Genomic DNA, 19919 nt, shown 5'->3' with positions numbered 1-19919 from the left:
GTTCTTTGTGGTCTGCAGCCCTTCAGACGGGTCCCGGGGCCCAGAGCCTGTCCTACACTAACGAGCTCTAAAGTGAGACTCGCAGACTGTCTGCTGTCTCCGCAGCTTCTGGTTTTGGCAGCGGCGGAAATATACGTTTTTTTTTTATCATCTCTATAGAAAATATTGGCCGAGGAGATCGCTATGAAATTATAGGGCCAGATTCATGTAGAATTACGGCGGCGTAACGTATCCCGTTTACGTTACCCCGCCGCAAGTTTTCAGCGTAAGTGCTTGATTTACAAAGCACTTACCTGTAAATTTGCGGCGGCGTAGCGTAAAGCCGTCCGGCGCAAGCCCGCCTAATTCAAATGGGGCGTGTACCATTTAAATTAGGCACGTTCCCGCGCCGAACGTACTGCGCATGCTCCGTTTGGAAATTTCCCGCCGTGCTTTGCGCGAAATGACGTCACCCAATGTAATGTTTTGAACGGCGACGTGCGTTACTTACTTTCATATTCCCGGACGACTTACACAAAAAAAAAAAAATTGAAATTCGACGCGGGAACGACGGCCATACTTTAACATGGGCTGTCTAATTTTACACCACCTAAATAGCAATCGCAACTTTACGACGGGAAAAGCCGATTAGCGACGACGTAACAGAATGCGACAAACACGTGTAGACAGCTAATTAGCATACCCGAGTTGATACCTGTCTCCCCAAGGCAGTACCCGGACCCCCATACCCCTATTATGGTCAATTACTTGCATATGAGCTTTTAAAATTGGCACATATTTGTGAAAGTGGGGGGGTGTCCCTGAATGGCAGTTTGGAGTTGTGGTCACCCTAGTTCAGGCTGAGAGACGCATTTGCGTTGCGGCCAGTTTGCCGCAGAGACTCGGGGGGGGGGGGGGGGGATCACACGCCTCTAAAAATTTCCTTTTCAGAGAGTCATTGATGAAATCTGCAACTCGCCGTGCGATGACAGCGAACGTAATAATGGGCGTGTTACACATGGGACAATGTCCCCACCACTGGGATGTCCCAACCAATCATTCAGAGAGAAGAACTTCACCTAAAAAAATGTTTTACTATTGTTTGCTTTTCACAGAACACCGAACCAGAGGAGCTTACACTCTAATGTCCCACCCACGCGGTATACGTTTATATAGCTCTGACATATACCGGAGTGCTGTACAGAGAACACTGAGCCAGTCACATCAGTCTTTGTACCAGAGGAGCTTACACTCTAATGTCCCCCCCACAGTCATCACACTATTATTATACATTTATATAGCTCTGACATATACCGTAGTGCTGTACAGAGATCACTGAGCCAGTCACATCAGTCTCTGTACCAGAGGAGCTTACACTCTAAATACTTGATAAACCAGCCAGCACGTGGAATACTCTTTACAGTCAGGAATCTTTGTTCTTCTTTTCCTGAGTTTGGACGATCGGAGGTGGGATTTCTATATTGGGGGGGGGGGGGGATTGTGTTGGACGGTCGGAGGGGAGTGGAATTTCTATATTGGGGGGGGGGGGGTTGTGTTGGACGATCGGAGGGGAGTGGCATTTCTATATTGTGGGGGTTGTGTTGGACGATCGGAGGTGGGATTTCTATATTGGGGGGGGATTGTGTTGGACGGTCGGAGGTGGGATTTCTATATTGGGGGGGATTGTGTTGGACGATCGGAGGGGAGTGGAATTTCTATATTGGGGGGGGGGATTGTGTTGGACGATCGGAGGTGGGATTTCTATATTGGGGGGGGGGGATTGTGTTGGACGATCGGAGGGGAGTGGAATTTCTATATTGGGGGGGGGTTGTGTTGGACAATCGGAGGTGGAATTTCTATATTGGTGGGGGGGGGGGGGGGTTGTGTTGGATGATCGGAGGCGAGTGGAATTTCTATATTGGGGGGATTGTGTTGGACGATCGGAGGGGAGTGGAATTTCTATATTAGGGGGGGTTGTGTTGGACGATCGGAGGTGGGATTTCTGTATTGGGGGGGGGGATTGTGTTGGACGATCAGAGGCGAGTGAAATTTCTATATTGGGGGGGGGGGGGGTGTGTTGGACGATCGGAGGGGAGTGGCATTTCTATATTGTGGGGGTTGTGTTGGACGATCGGAGGTGGGATTTCTATATTGGGGGGGAATGTGTTGGACGATCGGAGGGGAACATTGAGCGGCTTGCCTTCTGATACAAATGCCGATCAGTCAGACTCGGTATATAAGAATGACGATCACACAGAAGAATCGCTGACTCCTTCTAATGTACTCAGCGCTGACCATAGAGGAAGTCATTAATTTCTAGACATTCGTCCCCAACCGCCGCCGCCGCTGTCACCCGTCTCGTCATCTCACTCCAGACCGCTATCCGGACAGCTTGGGGCAGCAGACATCAGTAATTGGGGGGGAGGGGGAGGTCAGACTCGTGGCATGAGGATTCCTCTTAATAAATGATTTTATACAGTAATGTCGCCCGGGGGCCCCGGGGCCCGTCTGATACATGAATATCCTTCTTCTTCTCATAGACAAAGCTTATTAAACGCCCCTCATCAATCCGACACAAGGAGGTCGCATCTCTGCCTGGAGGGCGTCTATTTTTATTTTTGGTGTCGACTCCAAGCAAAACGTTTTTCTTTATCGGTCATTCCGCCCAAAAGTCACATTCCAAATGTTGGCAGATTTAACCCCATGATACCCTGCTGTGCCCATTATTATTCTGCTTATACCTGCTGTGCCCATTATTATTCTGCTTATACCTGCTGTGCCCATTATGAGGGGTTCCCACCATCCCTGTGCCGAGTTCCCGGGTCTGTACACCCGCTGTGCCCATTATGAGGGGTTCCCACCATCCCTGTGCTGAGTTCCTGGGTCTGTACACCCGCTGTGCCCATTATGAGGGGTTCCCACCATCCCTGTGCTGAGTTCCCGGGTCTGTACACCCGCTGTGCCCATTATGAGGGGTTCCCACCATCCCTGTGCTGAGTTCCCGGGTCCTTACACCCGCTGTGCCCATTATGAGGGGTTCCCACCATCCCTGTGCTGAGTTCCCGGGTCTGTACACCCGCTGTGCCCATTATGAGGGGTTCCCACCATCCCTGTGCTGAGTTCCCGGGTCCTTACACCCGCTGTGCCCATTATGAGGGGTTCCCACCATCCCTGTGCTGAGTTCCCGGGTCTGTACACCTGCTGTGCCCCATTATGAGGAGTTCCCACCATCCCTGTGCTGAGTTCCCGGGTCTGTACACCCGCTGTGCCCATTATGAGGGGTTCCCACCATCCCTGTGCTGAGTTCCCGGGTCTGTACACCCGCTGTGCCCATTATGAGGGGTTCTCACCATCCCTGTGCTGAGTTCCGGGGTCTGTACCCCCGCTGTGCCCATTATGAGGGGTTTCCACCATCCCTGTGCTGAGTTCCCGGGTCTGTACACCCGCTGTTCCCATTATGAGGGGTTCCCACCATCCCTGTGCTGAGTTCCCGGGTCTGTACACCCGCTGTGCCCCATTATGAGGAGTTCCCACCATCCCTGTGCTGAGTTCCGGGGTCTGTACACCCGCTGTGCCCATTATGAGGGGTTCCCACCATCCCTGTGCTGAGTTCCCGGGTCTGTACACCCGCTGTTCCCATTATGAGGGGTTCCCACCATCCCTGTGCTGAGTTCCCGGGTCTGTACACCCGCTGTGCCCCATTATGAGGAGTTCCCACCATCCCTGTGCTGAGTTCCCGGGTCTGTACACCCGCTGTGCCCATTATGAGGGGTTCCCACCATCCCTGTGCTGAGTTCCCAGGTCTGTACACCCGCTGTGCCCATTATGAGGGGTTCCCACCATCCCTGTGCTGAGTTCCGGGGTCTGTACCCCCGCTGTGCCCATTATGAGGGGTTCCCACCATCCCTGTGCTGAGTTCCCGGGTCTGTACACCCGCTGTTCCCATTATGAGGGGTTCCCACCATCCCTGTGCTGAGTTCCCGGGTCTGTACACCTGCTGTGCCCATTATGAGGGGTTCCCACCATCCCTGTGCTGAGTTCCCGGGTCTGTACACCCGCTGTGCCCATTATGAGGGGTTCCCACCATCCCTGTGCTGAGTTCCCGGGTCTGTACACCTGCTGTGCCCATTATGAGGGGTTCCCACCATCCCTGTGCTGAGTTCCCGGGTCTGTACACCCGATGTGCCCACTATGAGGGGTTCTCACCATCCCTGTACATTACCGCTCATCTAATAGACGGGTCTGTCTGTTTTTGTCCCACCAGCTCCTGAAATTCATCCCGGAGAAGAGCGACATTGACCTGCTGGAAGAACACAAGCATGAGATCGACCGCATGGCGAGAGCCGATCGATTCCTGTATGAGATGAGCAGGTGAGATGAGCGGCAGACGGACGGTTCCTGGTCATCAGATCACCATGAGAGCCGATCAGCACATAAATAAACTTCTCTGGCCTGCAGATGGCGCTGTTCCCTCCCTCTGTGTTCTCTCACAGAGAAAGAAATACATTGTATACAATTACAGTCTAATAAAAAAATCATACATCTGACCTCCGACCTTCGCTTCAGTCTTGCACAGTTGTAGCGGCTCCTCTCCCGGACTGAAACGGCTTCCTCTGATTCCACTGCACACTGTGAGCTTCTCGCCATGTGCATTAGAAGCTGCAGCAAATTGGACTAAGCCCCGCCCCTTTTGCTGGCTGGGGGACGTCCATCATTATCTAGCTTATTGCTCCCTAACTAAATACTGTGGGCCGGATTCACAAAAGAGATACGACGGCGTATCTCCTGATACGCCGTCGTATCTCTGTGATCCGCCCGTCCTAACTATGCGCCTGATTCATAGAATCAGTTACGCATAGATCTCCCTAAGATCCGACAGGTGTAATTGACTTACACTGTCGGATCTTAGGCTGCAATTCTAGGCCGGCCGCTAGGTGGCGATTCCATTGCGGTCGGCGTAGAATATGCAAATGACTAGTTACGGCGATCCACGAACTTACGCTTTTCCCGTCGCTCTAAATTTTCGTTGTTTCCGTCGAGATACGCCACGTAAAACTAAGGCTGCCCTCTAGGTGGTGTAACACATGTTAAGTATGGCCGTCGTTCCCGCATCGAAATTTAAAAATTCACGTCATTTGCGTAAGTCGTCCGTGAAGGGCGCTGGACGCCATTTACGCTAACGTCGAAACTAGCGACGTCATTTAGCGCAATGCACGTCGGGTTATTTCGACGGAAGGAGCATGCGCAGTACGTTCGGCGTGGGAATGCGCCTAATTTAAATGGTGCCCGCCCCATTTGAATTAGGCGGGCTTGCGCCGAGCGGAATTACGTTACACCGCCGCAAGTTTACAGGCAAGAGCTTTGTGAATCAGGCACTTACGCTGTAAACCTGCGGCGGTGTAACGTAAATGGGATACGTTACGCCGCCGCAGCGTAACGTAATTGTACCTGAATCTGGCCCTGTATGTATTGAAAATAAGAACAGTAATAATAATATAAAGAAACTAATAAGATATCTAATGAAAATTAAAAAAATTGTATTATTAATAATAACAATAAAATAATAAGATATGTAATGAACATGATAAAATTTGTATTAATAATAATAATAATAACAATAAAATAATAATAAGATATGTAATAAAAACGATAATAATTAATATAACCATAATAATAATAATAATAATAATTACAAGAAAATAATAAGATATCTAAAGAAAATGATAAGATTTATAATATTATTAATAATAATAATAATAATAATAAGAAGAAGAAGAAGAAGAATATCAAGAGAATAATAAGATATGTAATTAAAATAATAGTAATAGCAATAAAATTATAAGATATCTAATGAAAATTATAAAATGTGTATTATTAATAATAACAATAAAATAATAAGATATGTAATGAACATGATAAAATGTGTATTAATAATAATAATAACAATAGAATGATAAAAAGATATGTAATAAAAACGATAATAATTAATATAATAATAATAATAATAATATTAATAATAATAATAACAAGAAAATAATAAGATATCTAAAGAAAATGATAAGATTTATATTAATAATAATAATAATAATAAGAATATCAAGAAAATAATAAGATATGTAATTAAAATAATAGTAATAGCAATAAAATGATAAGATATCTAATGAAAATTATGAAATTTGTATTATTAATAATAACAATAAAATTATAAGATATGTAATGAACATGATAATAATAATAAAATAATAATAAGATATGTAATGAACATGATGATGAAAATGATAACAGTAATATAAAGAAAATAATAGCATATGTCAGGGGTCTCCAAACTGCGGCCCAAGGGCCAGATGTGGCCCTTTGCTAGCTTCTATCTGGCCCTTGGGGCACTATTCCTTCCACTGACACCAACAATGGGTCACTCTTTCTTCCACTGATACCAATGATGGGATTACTATTCCTCCTACTAATAGGGGCACTAGGCATGTGCAAAAGGAAAAAAATTGTTTTGTTTCGTTTTAATTAGTTATTTAATTAATTTTGTTAAGTTAGATTCGTTACATGTGTTAAATTCGTTTTCGGAATTCGTTCGTTTTCGACCGAATTAGAAAAATCCGGTCGAATTCGAAAATATTTCGACCGGATTCGAAAACAATTTGATTCGAAAACAAATTCGAATGAAAATTGAAAGCAAATTTGAATCAAAATCTAAAAAATATAAATCGATTTCTAAAAAAGAATGCAATAAAATAGAATATAAAATAATAAAACAATAGAATGAAAATCCAAGAATAGTAAAGAACAGAATGGAATCAAATACAATAGAATATGACCTGGCTTCTTCTATCTGTCTTCTATCCATCTTCCATTTTCTGAAATTCGAAATTCATATAGAATGAACTCAAATTCGAATAGAAAAATATTAGAAGAGTAGAATAATAAAATATATATATATTTTTCTATTTGAATTAGTAGTAATAATAGTAGTAGTAATAATGATAATAGGAATAAGAGTAATAGAAAAACAATAATAATAAGAGATATGATGAGATGATAATAATAATATTAATAATAATTATATAAAGAAAATGATAATAAGATATATAATGAAGATGATAATAGTAGTAGTAATAATAATAATAATATAAAGAAAATAATAATAAGGAATGTGATGAAAATAAAAATTTGTTAAGGAAAAAAATAATAAGATATGTAGTGAAAATTATAACAGTAATAATAATAATGTAAAGAAAAGAATAATAAGATATGTAAAGAAAATAACAGTAATATTATGCTACGTAATGAAAATAACAGTTATAATAATAATAATAATAATAATAATAATAATAATAATGTCAAGAAAATAATAATAAGATATGTAATGAAAATGGTAATAATAATAACATTAAAGTAATAAGATATGTAATGAAAATTATAAAATTTGTATTATTAATAATAATAACACTCAAATAATAATAATTAGATATATCATCAAAATGATAGTAGTAATAATAATATAATGAAAATAATAATGTAAAGAAAAAAATAATAGGATATGTAGAGAAAATTATAACAGTAAAGAAAATAATAATGTATGTAAAGAAAATGTTAATAATAATTTTATACAGAAAATAATAATAAGATATGAATTAAATATGAAAACTTTATTTAAAAAAAGAAATTAGCATATTGATGAGGGGGGGGGGGGGTCAGGGAAGGCAAAACATAAACAAATTAAACTTCAACTTTAATTTAAAATGTAAAAGGTTCAGAAACTGATACCATTTTTAACATGTAGAAGAGAAATGACAGCTGTAATCTGATTGGTTTGAGAATGACAAGACATTTTTTTTTCTTGCATTTTTTAAACAAACCATATTATCAGTTAGGCTCAGTATAAATTTTCTGATACTGTAATATTTCCATCTCCTTCTCCAGGATTGATCATTACCAGCAGAGGCTGCAGGCTTTGTTCTTCAAGAAGAAATTTCCGGAGAGGCTGGCGGAGTCCAAACCAAAGGTGGAAGGTGAGCAAACAGAGTTAGTAAAGAGAACCCGTCACTACAACATGCAGAACAAAACCATCCCTGTGCTGAGTTCCCGGATCTGTACACTCACTGTGCCCATTATGAGGGGTTACCACCATCCCTGTGCTGAGTTCCCGGGTCTGTAAACCCGCTGTGCCCATTATGAGGGGTTACCACCATCCCTGTGCTGAGTTCCCTGGTCTGTACACCTGCTGTGCCCATTATGAGGGGTTCCCACCATCCCTGTGCTGAGTTCCCGGGTCTGTACACCTGCTGTGCCCATTATGAGGGGTTCTCACCATCCCTGTGCTGAGTTCCCGGGTCTGTACACCTGCTGTGCCCATTATGAGGGGTTCCCACCATCCCTGTGCTGAGTTCCCGGGTCTGTACACCTGCTGTGCCCATTATTAGGCGTTCCCACCATCCCTGTGCTGAGTTCCTGGGTCTGTACACCCGCTGTGCCCATTATGAGGGGTTCCCACCATCCCTGTGCTGAGTTCCTGGGTCTGTACACCCGCTGTGCCCATTATGAGGGGTTCCCACCATCCCTGTGCTGAGTTCCCGGGTCTGTACACCCGCTGTGCCCATTATGAGGAGTTCCCACCATCCCTGTGCTGAGTTCCCGGGTCTGTACACCCGCTGTGCCCATTATGAGGGGTTTCCACCATCCCTGCTGGATTTTGATTTATTTTATATCATGGAGACTGTAAGAGGAGGAGCCAGAACACACACACAGGTGGGCAGGAACCCCCAAATCTCCCAGGTGTTGAAGGTCCAGAGATCCCAAGATATATAGCAATCTCTGGGTGTCTCCACCTGCCAGACTCCGCCTATAATTGGAACCTCAATTTTTCTATACCTGACCTTCTGTTCCTGATTGATAAAGCTTGTTTTATTTTCTTCCAAGCTCTTCTCCTGGCGTGTAAGGAACTGACCCGGAGTAAGAGGTTGAAGCAGCTCCTGGAGGTGGTCCTGGCGTTCGGGAACTACATGAATAAAGGACAGCGAGGAAACGCCTTCGGATTCAAAGTTGCAAGTTTGAATAAAATCATGGACACCAAATCCAGTATAGACAGGTGAGAGAGAGAAAATCAATTTCCTTCAATTGTATGAAAGAGTACGGATGAGCGCGTTTCGTCATTTCATGACGTCAATTCATTTTTCTTTATTTTTTCATCACATTGTCATAGTGATATAATGGGATTTACTGTACATCAAGCAGTACATGCATTAATAATTATAAATACTAAAATAAGAGCAATTAACCGCACAGACAGGATATTTCCCGTCCAATCTGAGCTGACTGATACATATCCAATAGAGAAGCAGTAAAGCACAATCGCTGTGATTTTCTGATGGAGCTATTTCAGTTATATACCACATTTTGGCCAATAGAGGGAGCTGAAAACTTTCTATATCTCCCACCTGAACAATGTTTATAAACAATGTTACTTTGTATCTCTATATCTCCCGTCTGATTAAAGTGAAACTAAAGGCCAGTGGTGGCTGGTGCTCAAATTTTTTGGGAGAGAGCAAATAAACTGAAAAAAAAAACACACACATCAATTGCCGCCACTGTGCCCATCAAACGCAACCACTGTGCCATCAATTACTGCCCCTGTGCCATCAATTGCCGTCCCTGTGCCATAAAACGCAGATACTATACCCATCAATTGCTGACACTGTGCCCATCAATTGCTGACACTGTGCCCGTCAATTGCTGCCAGTGTGCCCGTCAATTGCTGCCAGTGTGCCCATCAATTGCCGCTACTGTGCCCATCAATTGCTGCCAGTGTGACCATAAAATGCAGCCACTGTGCCATCAATTGCTGCCCCTGTGCCCATCAAACGCAGCTACTGTGCCAATCAATTGCTGATACTGTGCCCATCAACTGCTGCCAGTGTGCTCATCAACTGCTGCCAGTGTGCCCATCAATTGCCGCTACTGTGCCCCATCAATTGCCGCTACTGTGCCCATTAATTGCTGCCAGTGTGCCCATCAAATGCAGCCACTGTGCAATCAATTGCCGCCCCTATGCCATCAAACGCAGCTACTGTAGTCATCAATTGCTGACACTGTGTCCATCAAATGCTGCCAGTGTGTCCATCAAATGCTGCCAGTGTGCCCATCAATTGCTGCCAGTGTGCCCATCAATTGCTGCCAGTGTGCCCCATCAAATGCTGCCAGTGTGCCCATCAATTTCCGCTACTGTGCCCCATCAAATGCTTCCAGTGTGCCCATCAACTGCCGCCAGTGTGCCCATTAATTGCCGCTACTGTGCCCATAAATTGCCGCTACTGTGCCCATCAATTGCTGCTAGTGTGCCCATCAAATGCAGCCACTGTGCAATCAATTGCCGCCCCTGTGCCATCAAACGCAGCTACTGTACTCATCAATTGCTGACACTGTGTCCATCAAATGCTGCCAGTGTGTCCATCAATTGCTGCCAGTGTGCCCATCAATTGCTGCCAGTGTGCCCCATCAAATGCTGCCAGTGTGCCCATCAGATGCTGACACTGTGCCCATCAATTTCCGCTACTGTGCCCCATCAAATGCTGCCAGTGTGCCCATCAGATGCTGCCAGTGTGCCCATCAATTGTCGCTACTGTGCCCATCAATTGCTGCCAGTGTGCATCCCCTGCCCACCCGGCACTTACCTTGTCTCGGTGGGGCAGCGAGTCACGGCGGTGTCCCCCACTCTACTCAATGTCTTCTCCCGTCCTCTCTCCCCATCCTCTGCTATGATTGGACGCCTGATAGGTGGCGTCCAATCGCAGCGCCTGTCGTTTCAGCCAATCAGGTGACAGGTAAAAGACCCAAGCACCTGATTGGCTGAGTGGCCGTTCAGTGTTAGGAAAGCTAATGAATATTCGATTTCCTAACACAACACTGAGTAAACAGCGAGCGCCCAGCATGTGGAGATGGCAGCGGCAGCACCCGACAGCCGATTCAAAAATCAGCTGGGGTGAGGACACCGCTGGATTCGCGGACAGGCAAGTGTCCTAATCAGTGGTGGTTCGTCCATAGAGAGCGCTGGAGTGCCGCCCCCTTTGGCTCTGCACCGCCACTGACTAATAACATGTATGTTATTGTCTCCGCTGCCGCTGGTCTATTCAGATGGCCGGACATTGAGCGCCGACCACCTGAATAACGGCAGCTGGTTGGCTGTACGGAAGTGCCTATCAGAGCCAGCGGCTCTTTCCGAGTACAGCCCTCGGGTCCCCGGGAAGCTTATCCTCTGAACGCACGGGGGGTGCGTTCCTTGGATAAGACTGACAGGTGTCTCAGCCAATCAGGTTGACCGGTTCTGGCTACCGGTAACCTGATTGGCTGAAGCGTCATCGAGGGCGGGAGAAGACATTGAGGGTCGAGGACGTGGATGGCTGACTCCAGTAAAGGTAAGTGCTGGGCGGGGGGGAAAGGGGCATTTTACAGGGCACAGCGGCGACGAAGGGCACAGTGACATCAATGGGCACAGTGGCGACAATAGGCACAGTGGGGACAATTGGCACAGCAGCATGAATGGGCACAGTGGCGACAATTAAAGAGCACAGTGACATCAATGGGCACAGTGGCGACAATTAAAGGGCACAGTGGTGACAATTGGCACAGTGGCGACAATTGATGGCACAGTGGCTGTGTTTGATGGCATAGCACAGTGGTGACAATTGATGGCACAGTGGTGCGAATTGATGGCACAGTGGCTGCGTTTGATGGCACAGTGAGGCTGCAATTTTTTTTTCCGTTTGCGCCCCCCCAAAAATTTTGAGCACCAGCCGCCACTGCCTGGGCTCTGCTTTAAGTTTCGCCAAAAATATCTGGAAGCTGATTAGTTTCTCTTGTGTGAGCAATGTTTATAAACAATGTTACGTTGTATCTCTTTATTTCCTGTCTGAACATTTTCAGGTTTTGTTTGTAATGTCCTCCGATGATGTGACCCTCGTTTTCTCTTTCAGGAACATCACCCTCTTACATTACCTAATTATGATCTTTGAAAGGACCTATCCGGATATCCTCAACATCCAGAATGAGCTGCAGCACCTCTCAGAGGCCGCCAAAGTCAAGTGCGTCATTTCTCCGCTGGTATTTCCCCCCCCCCCCCCCCCCTGTCTGTGTCTGATCTAACATGGACCAGAAGGCTCAAATGACAAAACTATAGCACAAGGGTCCTATTTTCAGCCATGTGACCGTGTGACAAAAAATGTTGGAAATTCGAAAAATTGTCAATTCGAAAATGCAAAAAATTCAGAATTCAAAAATATGAAAATTTGGATTCTCGAATTCCTGAATTTACGAATTTTGGAATTTCAGAATTTTTGAATTTACGAATTCCCGAATTTTTGGATTTTACGAATTCCCGAATTTTTGAAAAAATCTAAATAACAAATGAAATAAAAACGAAAATAAACATTTGTTTTGGCAGTACACATGTCTATTAGTAAATAACAAATAATGCTGAGGAAATTCTGAATTTGAAAATCGGAAAATTTGGGTTTTCGAATTTCTGAATTCCTAAATTTTACGAATTCAGAATTTTCGGATTTTCCTAATTTCATATATTCTGAATTTTCAAATTTTCGAATTTCTCGAATTTCTGAAAAAAGCTAAAAAAGAAATGAAATGAAAATGAAAATAGACGATTTTTTCAGCAGTGCACATGTCTATTAGTAAATAACACACAATGCCGAGGTCCGCTTTTGTAGCAGAGTGATGGGCAGATCCAAATAAGTATTTTTTGTCAAATGTTACTCTAGACTTTTCTTAATAAAGTCAAGCTTAGCCCCGCCCCCTACTGAGGCTGCTGGTCCATGTGATGAGATATACAAAGAGAAAGGCGCTAGAACAGCAGTGTGGGGGGAGGGTGCAATCATGTGATTGGCTGAAGAGAAAAATATAAAAGTGTCAGTAACTAAAAGAGCAGCATTGATACAATTCCTATGCTGAATAAAGTTCCCATATTTTATAATACCTGTAATGATAGAACCTTTCTACCTTTGCTGCCTATTCCCTGTTGCACCCTTGATAAGTGCAGCAATGATATGTGTGACGTTATATAATAATAATAATAATAATAAATAATACTGATCGGTGATCTCTCTCTGTCTTCAGCTTAGTGGAGTTGGAGAAGGAAGTTCACAACATTAAGAATGGACTGAGGGCTGTGGAGTCGGTGAGTATTCACTTTACCTGTCTGTAAGGGAGCGGGTATCTTGTATGGGGGACTGTTGGTGTGGGTATGGTATTGTATGGGCATCTTATTTTATGGGCATGTTGTTGTATGGGTGTGTGTTATTTTATGGGAGTCTAATTGTATAGGTATGTTATTGTATGGGTAAGTTATTATATGGGCATCTAATTGTATGGGTATGTTATTGTATGGGCATCTAATTGTATGGGTATGTTATTGTATGGGCATCTAATTGTATGGGTATGTTATTGTATGGGAGTCTAATTGTATGGGTATGTTATTGTATGGGAGTCTAATTGTAAAATAAAAAAATACACTGTGCCCATCAAACGCAGCCACTGTGCCATCGATTGCCATCCCTGTGCCATAAAACGCAGCTACTGTGCCCGTCAATTGCTGACACTGTGCCCGTCAATTGCTGACACTGTGCCCCGTCAACTGCTGACACTGGGCCATATTCTCAAATAATTTACGCCGGCGTATCAGCAGATACGCCGACGTAAGTCCGATCCTATGTTTAAGTGTATTCTCAAACTGAGATACACTTAAACATGCCTAAGATACGACGGCCTGCGCCGTTGTATCTTAGGCTGCAATATTTACGCTGACCGCTAGGTGGCGGTCAGCGTAGAATATGCAAATGACTAGTCACGCCGATTCTCTAACGTACGCTTGCCCGCCGTAGTGTTTTAACGTCGTTTCCGTAAGCGATACGCGGCGTAAAGATAAAGATGCCCCCTAGGTGGCGTACTCAATGTTAAGTATGGCCGTCGATCCCGTGTCGAAATTTGAAAATTTAACGTTGTTTGCGTAAGTCGTCCGTGACTGGCGCTGGACGCCATTTACGTTACAGTCAAAACAAATGACGTCCGTGAGACGTCATTTAGCGCAATGCACGTCGGGTAATTTACCCGACGGAGCATGTGCATTACGATCGGCGCGGGAGCGTGCCTAATTTAAATGATCCACGCCCCCTACCAGGATCATTTGAATTAGGAGGGCTTGCGCGGGTGGACTTTACGCGACGCCGCCGCAAGTTTACAGGTAAGTGGTTTGGGAATCAGGCACTTGCCACTTAAACTTGCGGCGGCGTAACGTAAAGGACATACGTTCCGCCGCCTCAGATCTATAAGAATATGCCCACCTGTGCCCATCAATTTTAACCCAAATATGGGCTTAATTGTGGATAAAGTCCAGATTGGGTGAAACATGTCAAAGAGGAGGTCCCAGGAGTGGTTGAATTTTAACCCAAATATGGGCTTAATTGTAGATAAAGCCCCGTTTTGGGTGAAACGTGTCAGTGAGGAGGATGTCCTGGGCATGGACAATATATTTACCCAAATTTGGGCTTAATCGTAGAGACTTTTTACGATCAAGCCCCGTTTTTGGTGAAATGTGTCAGTGGAGGAAATCCCAGGCGGGGCTTCATTTTTCACCCTTTTCACCCAAAGTTGTAGACAATCAAGCCCAGTTTAGGCCGAAACTCATCAAAGGAAGAGGAGGAGGTCATCGTCCTAGAGGAGGGTTTCATTTTTACCCAAATCTATGGAGACTCTCTATGAACAAGTACATTTATGAGCAAAACACATCATCATCAGAGGAGGAGGTCCTAGGCGAGGGCTTCGTTTTTTAACCAAATTTGGGGTTAATCGTAGAGACTTTTTACGATCAAGCTCAGTTTTTGGTGAAATGTGACAGTGGAGGAGGTCCCAAGTGGGGTTAATTGTAGATTCTCTATGATCAAGCCCAATTTTGAGGGAAACATGACAGCAGAGGAGGAGGTCCTAAATGAGGACTTCATTATGACCCAAATCTAGGCTTAAACATGGAGACTCACTACGATCAAGTCCGGTTGCGTCAACAGAGGAGGTCCTAGGTGAGGGCTTAATTTTTAGGCAGATCTGGGCTGAACTATAGAGACAGTTCACCCCAGAAAGGCGCCAGAGAAGGAGGTCCCAGGGAGGCTTGATGGTTGCCTGTCCGGGAACAATGTCTGTTGGGTTTTGATGGCTTGCCACTGGCTTTCTTTTGGATCTACTGGCCTTTTTGGGTATACACACAAATCTTTGCACCCCCCCAAGTTCAAATGCCCCCCCCCCCAAAAAAAACACACCCCTTCTAGCACAAATCCTCTACCCCGAAAATTTCCCCTCCTAGTACACATCCCCCTACCTCAAATCTCCCCTCCCAGCACAAATTCCCCCCCAGATCCCACCACTCTCCCAGCACAAATTCCCCCGCCCCTCCCCCAACACACATACCCCTAAACCACCACTTTTAGCATCCAGTCCCCAAAATTCCCCATCTAGAACAATACTTACCCCCTGCCGCCCCTCAAATTCCCCCTTTCAACACAAATCCCCTCCCCTTAATCTCTTTGTGGAGCCCCCCCCCCCCACCTCATATGATGCCACAGTGCCCCTCCTGCCCACCCCTTGTCCCGACCCTGGTTGTAGTGCTGCAAAGACATCAGCTAAGTGGATGACCCAAGTGATGGTCTTGGAAAATCACACTCACCAGAGTTTGACTCTGCCCCTCCAGCATCCAGGGGAGGCCTGGGGGGCAAGTCCAGTAAAGTGGCCCATTGAACTGCCGAATGAGCTCATCATCCATGGCCCACCTGGTTTTTCAATGCAGCCTCACCAGTGCCCATCATTGCAGCCAACTCCAGTGCCCATCAATGCAGTCTGATCACTCGGGAAGGTTACATGGGGTGGGGAGATGGGGGGGTCAGCTAGGCGTGTCAAGGTCTCTCACCTCAGTGATCTCAGCTCAGCAGGTCCTTGCATGCCACGGCCTCCTAGGAGGTAATGCTCCTGGTCCTGGGGTCAAGTTGCAGTCAGCGCCCAGCCCCCCAGCCCTGCGTCCCGACTCCCTGGCACGCACTGCCCCTGCCTGCTTCCAAGAATCCAGCCCCAGGGAGTTGTAGTTTCCTCTGCACTGCTCTGTTTTCCACCCACCGGAAGCTTGAGCGTGGACTACAACTCCCGGAATGCAACAGCTAGTGGTCAGCCGCTATGGCCGTGCCCCCGGCCCGACTTCCTAGTGCAGAATACAAAAAGAAAATGGTAGCGGGCAACAGCTGCCGGCCATTTTGAACATAAGTTAGTGCGGCCTGGGAGGCAATTGCCACCCTGCCCCCCGGCCCAGCCCTCCCCTGCCTGCATCTATAACAAGAACATCACTTTTGGTTGGACTGACGCCATGCTAAAACCCCCCTTCTCAGCGCAAATCTTCTGCACCCCCCTCATCCCCAAATCCCCCAAGTTCAAATGCCACCCCCCCCCCCAAAAAAAATGTACCCCTTCTAGCAAAAATCCTCTACCCCAAAAATTTCCCTTCCCAGTACACATCCCCCCACCCCAAATCCCCCTCCCAGCACAAATTCCCCCAAGATCTCACCACCCTCCCAGCACAAATTCCCCCCTGCCAACACACATGCCCCTAAACCACCACTTTTTGTACCCTGTCCCCGAATTTTCCCTCCTAGAACAATACTTACCCTCGGCCACCCCTCAAATTCCCCCTTTCAACACAAATCCCCTCCCCTCAATCTCCTTGTGGAGCCCCCCCCCCCCCACCTCATATGATATCATAGTGTTCCTCTTGCCCACCCCTTGTCCCGGCCCTGGAATGACATGTGAGCGGTCCAGAGAACTTTTTCCTTCTCCTGTAGAAATGATCTTCTCAGGCCCCCAAGGAGTTGGAAGGTGGTGGAAGAGAAGTCTCACCCCCCCAGTTCCCAGTCAATGACCAGTATTGTAAACCTTAAACTGGGAGAATTTGGTTACTGTAGGGAAAGGCGCATTCGCCGCAATTATCACAGTAAAGCAATGAAACGGAAGCGCTGACCTCCCCTGTTAATTGAATTAAAACGGCCGGGTTCTAACTCCTCGCGATCATCAGACGGGGAGAAGAATGCCTTCATTATGAGCCGCGAAGGCGCGCTGAGCGAGAACCAGATCAATTAATGAGCCACTGGGGGGGGGGGGGAATGGCGAAAGAACCACAAACATCCAGAACAAATTTAGGCGGTATTAGGCCCACCTAGTCTGCCAGTGGTGTGTGTGCGTCTTTCATTCACCGCGACCCGGCACCACCCTCCCGATGACTTTCACTTCCCTGTAATACAAGGAGACCATTGTCCTCTGTGCAGGCAACGCGTCCGTTCCATCACCGGGAAACCGCAATTTATTTTATTCCATGGGAGAAAAAAAATACCAAATATCTTCTGTCGTGTGATCCGGAGTCCTTCCCAAATCCGGGACATGTTTTCTAGAGGAACCCAAGTCTTTCTCGTGTGATCCGGAGTCCTTCCCAAATCCGGGACACGTTTTCTAGAGGAACCCAAGTCTCTCTCGCGTGATCCGGAGTCCTTCCCAAATCCGGGACACGTTTTCTAGAGGAACCCAAGTCTTTCTCGTGTGATCCGGAGTCCTTCCCAAATCCGGGACACGTTTTCTAGAGGAACCCAAGTCTTTCTCGTGTGTTTTCAGATATACAGGTGGAAGTGGAAAGTGTTGTAGCGAGGTCTCCGGCCTCCTTTACTCCAATGCAGTGGCGGCTGGTGCTCAAAATTTTTGGGGGGCAAACAAACAAAAAAAACAAAAACAATTGCAGCCCCAATGTGCCCATCAAACGCAGCCACTGTGCCCATCAAACGCAGCCACTGTGCCCATCAAACGCAGCCACTGTGCCCATCAAACGCAGCCACTGTGCCATCAAATGTCGCCACTGTGCCATCATTTATCGCCACTGTGCCCTTAATTGTCACCACTATGCCCTTAATTGTCACCACTGTGCCCATCAATTGTTACCACTGTGCCATTAATTGTCACCACTGTGCTCATCAATTGTCGCCACTGTGCCATGCCAAACGCAGCCACTGTGCCATCAATTGTCGCCACTGTGCCCATCAATTGTCGCCACTGTGCCCATCAATTGTCGCCACTGTGCCATGCCAAACGCAGCCACTGTGCCATCAAACGCAGCCACTGTGCCATGCCATCAAACGCAGCCACTGTGCCATCAATTGTCGCCACTGTGCCCATCAATTGTCGCCACTGTGCCCATCAATTGTCGCCACTGTGCCCATCAATTGTCACCACTGTGCCATGCCAAACGCAGCCACTGTGCCATAAATTGTCGCCACTGTGCTCATCAATTGTCACCACTGTGCTCATCAATTGTCACCACTGTGCCCATCAATTGTCGCCACTGTGCCATGCCAAATGCAGCCACTGTGCCCATCAATTGTCACCACTGTTCCCATCAATTGTCATCACTGTGCCATAAATTGTCACCACTGTGCCATGCCATCAAACACAGCCACTGTGCCATCATTTATCGCCACTGTGCCATCAATTGTCACCAGGGGCCTGTAAAAAGTTACAACTTACTCAAATTTACCCTGTCTGTACTGTGCTGCCAGATCTTATTATCAGTTGTAAACTAGATTTGAACCACTACCTGTCCTTTCTTCTTGCTGAAAACTGGCAGTTAGCTTTCCCTTCTATGCATTGATAAACAGGGGGGTTGTAGGAAGTTGTATGTCACTCATATTAAAGCGGAGCTCCACTGAAAAAAAAATATTAAAAGCCAGCAGCTACAAATACTGACTTTTAATATTAGGACACTTACCTGTCCTGGAGTCCAGCGCTGTCCGCAGCAGAGGAGGAGCGATCGCTCGTCACTCTGCTGCCCCCTCGCCCCCCGCCATCCTCGGTGAGGGAACCAGGAAGTGAAGCGCTTTGGCTTCACTGCCCGGGTTCCCTACGGCGCATGCGGGAGTCGTGCTGCTGATTGGCTCCCGCTGTGTACTCTGAGCCGAGTATTCCCAGAACACAACGGGGGGGGGGGGGAGGTGACTGCATGCCCGCAGTCTGCCCGAGACTGTGTGGCAGGAAGTGGGTGAAAATACCTGTCTTTAGACAGGTATCTGCACCCCCCTCCCCCCTGAAAGGTGTCAAATGTGACACCGGAGTAGGGGAGGGTTCCGATCAGAGGGAGTTCCACTTTAGGGTGGAGCTCCGCTTTAACCCTGTTTGTACTGTGCTAGATTTGAACCACTACCTGTCCTAACTGGTGGACTAGCATGGGCAGGGTGACTCGGGTGCTGGGCACAGAATTCTTAGGGTGGCACTGATTTTATTTTATTTTTTTATACATCATTGCGCCAGACAGCAAACCTTATGCAGGAGCAGAGCTCGGGGGGGGGGGGGGGGGCTCTCAGAAGTTGCACCCTTCTCCCCGCTCGTCATTCTCCTTCGCAGTTGAGTCATTCCCATTCATGCGTTTATTAAGGTAAACCACAAGCTTTTTATATTCCATCCATTCCCCGAAGGCGGCGGCTGCATGAAGTCATTATAATGATCGCAGGGAACACCAGGCTGGAGTTTAATTAGATTTTTAATTAAATCAGCGCGCCCCACGTGTGAGGGGAGGGGGGGATGGGGGGACAATTAACAAGTGACCATGTGTGTGCTTTTATGTGAGAGAGAAGTGCTGGAGGGCAGCGTCTGGGGTCACATTGGCATCGCCCCGTTCTGGTGTCGGGTAAAAGGATGACGAGTGATGTACAGTACACGGCTTAAAGGGGAAGTCCATATTTCCCGGGATTATTGCTCTTTATTCAGGTCTTAATGTTGCTTCAGTATTTTTAACAAGCCGGTTCCCCCTTTTCTCTATCAAATGTTACATTTAGAGATTTATAGTTTGGCCACTAGAGGGA

General features: G+C 46.4%; 1 protein-coding gene across 1 annotated transcript in view; it reads left to right on the top strand.

The window, feature by feature from the left end:
- Positions 1-19919, top strand: part of DAAM2 (dishevelled associated activator of morphogenesis 2) — a 308732-nt gene that overhangs the window by 271176 nt on the left and 17637 nt on the right. The window contains exons 19-23 of the mRNA XM_040351813.1: positions 4244-4350; positions 7912-8000; positions 8908-9076; positions 11958-12065; positions 13111-13171. Coding sequence (XP_040207747.1) covers positions 4244-4350; positions 7912-8000; positions 8908-9076; positions 11958-12065; positions 13111-13171 — 534 coding nt within the window. The remainder of the gene's footprint in view (positions 1-4243; positions 4351-7911; positions 8001-8907; positions 9077-11957; positions 12066-13110; positions 13172-19919) is intronic.

The sequence above is a fragment of the Rana temporaria genome, chromosome 4 (genome assembly GCF_905171775.1).
Source record: "Rana temporaria chromosome 4, aRanTem1.1, whole genome shotgun sequence".
Lineage (NCBI taxonomy): Eukaryota > Metazoa > Chordata > Amphibia > Anura > Ranidae > Rana > Rana temporaria.
The sequence above is the reverse complement of the archived record's forward strand: the minus strand, read 5'-3'. Positions and strand labels throughout refer to the sequence as shown.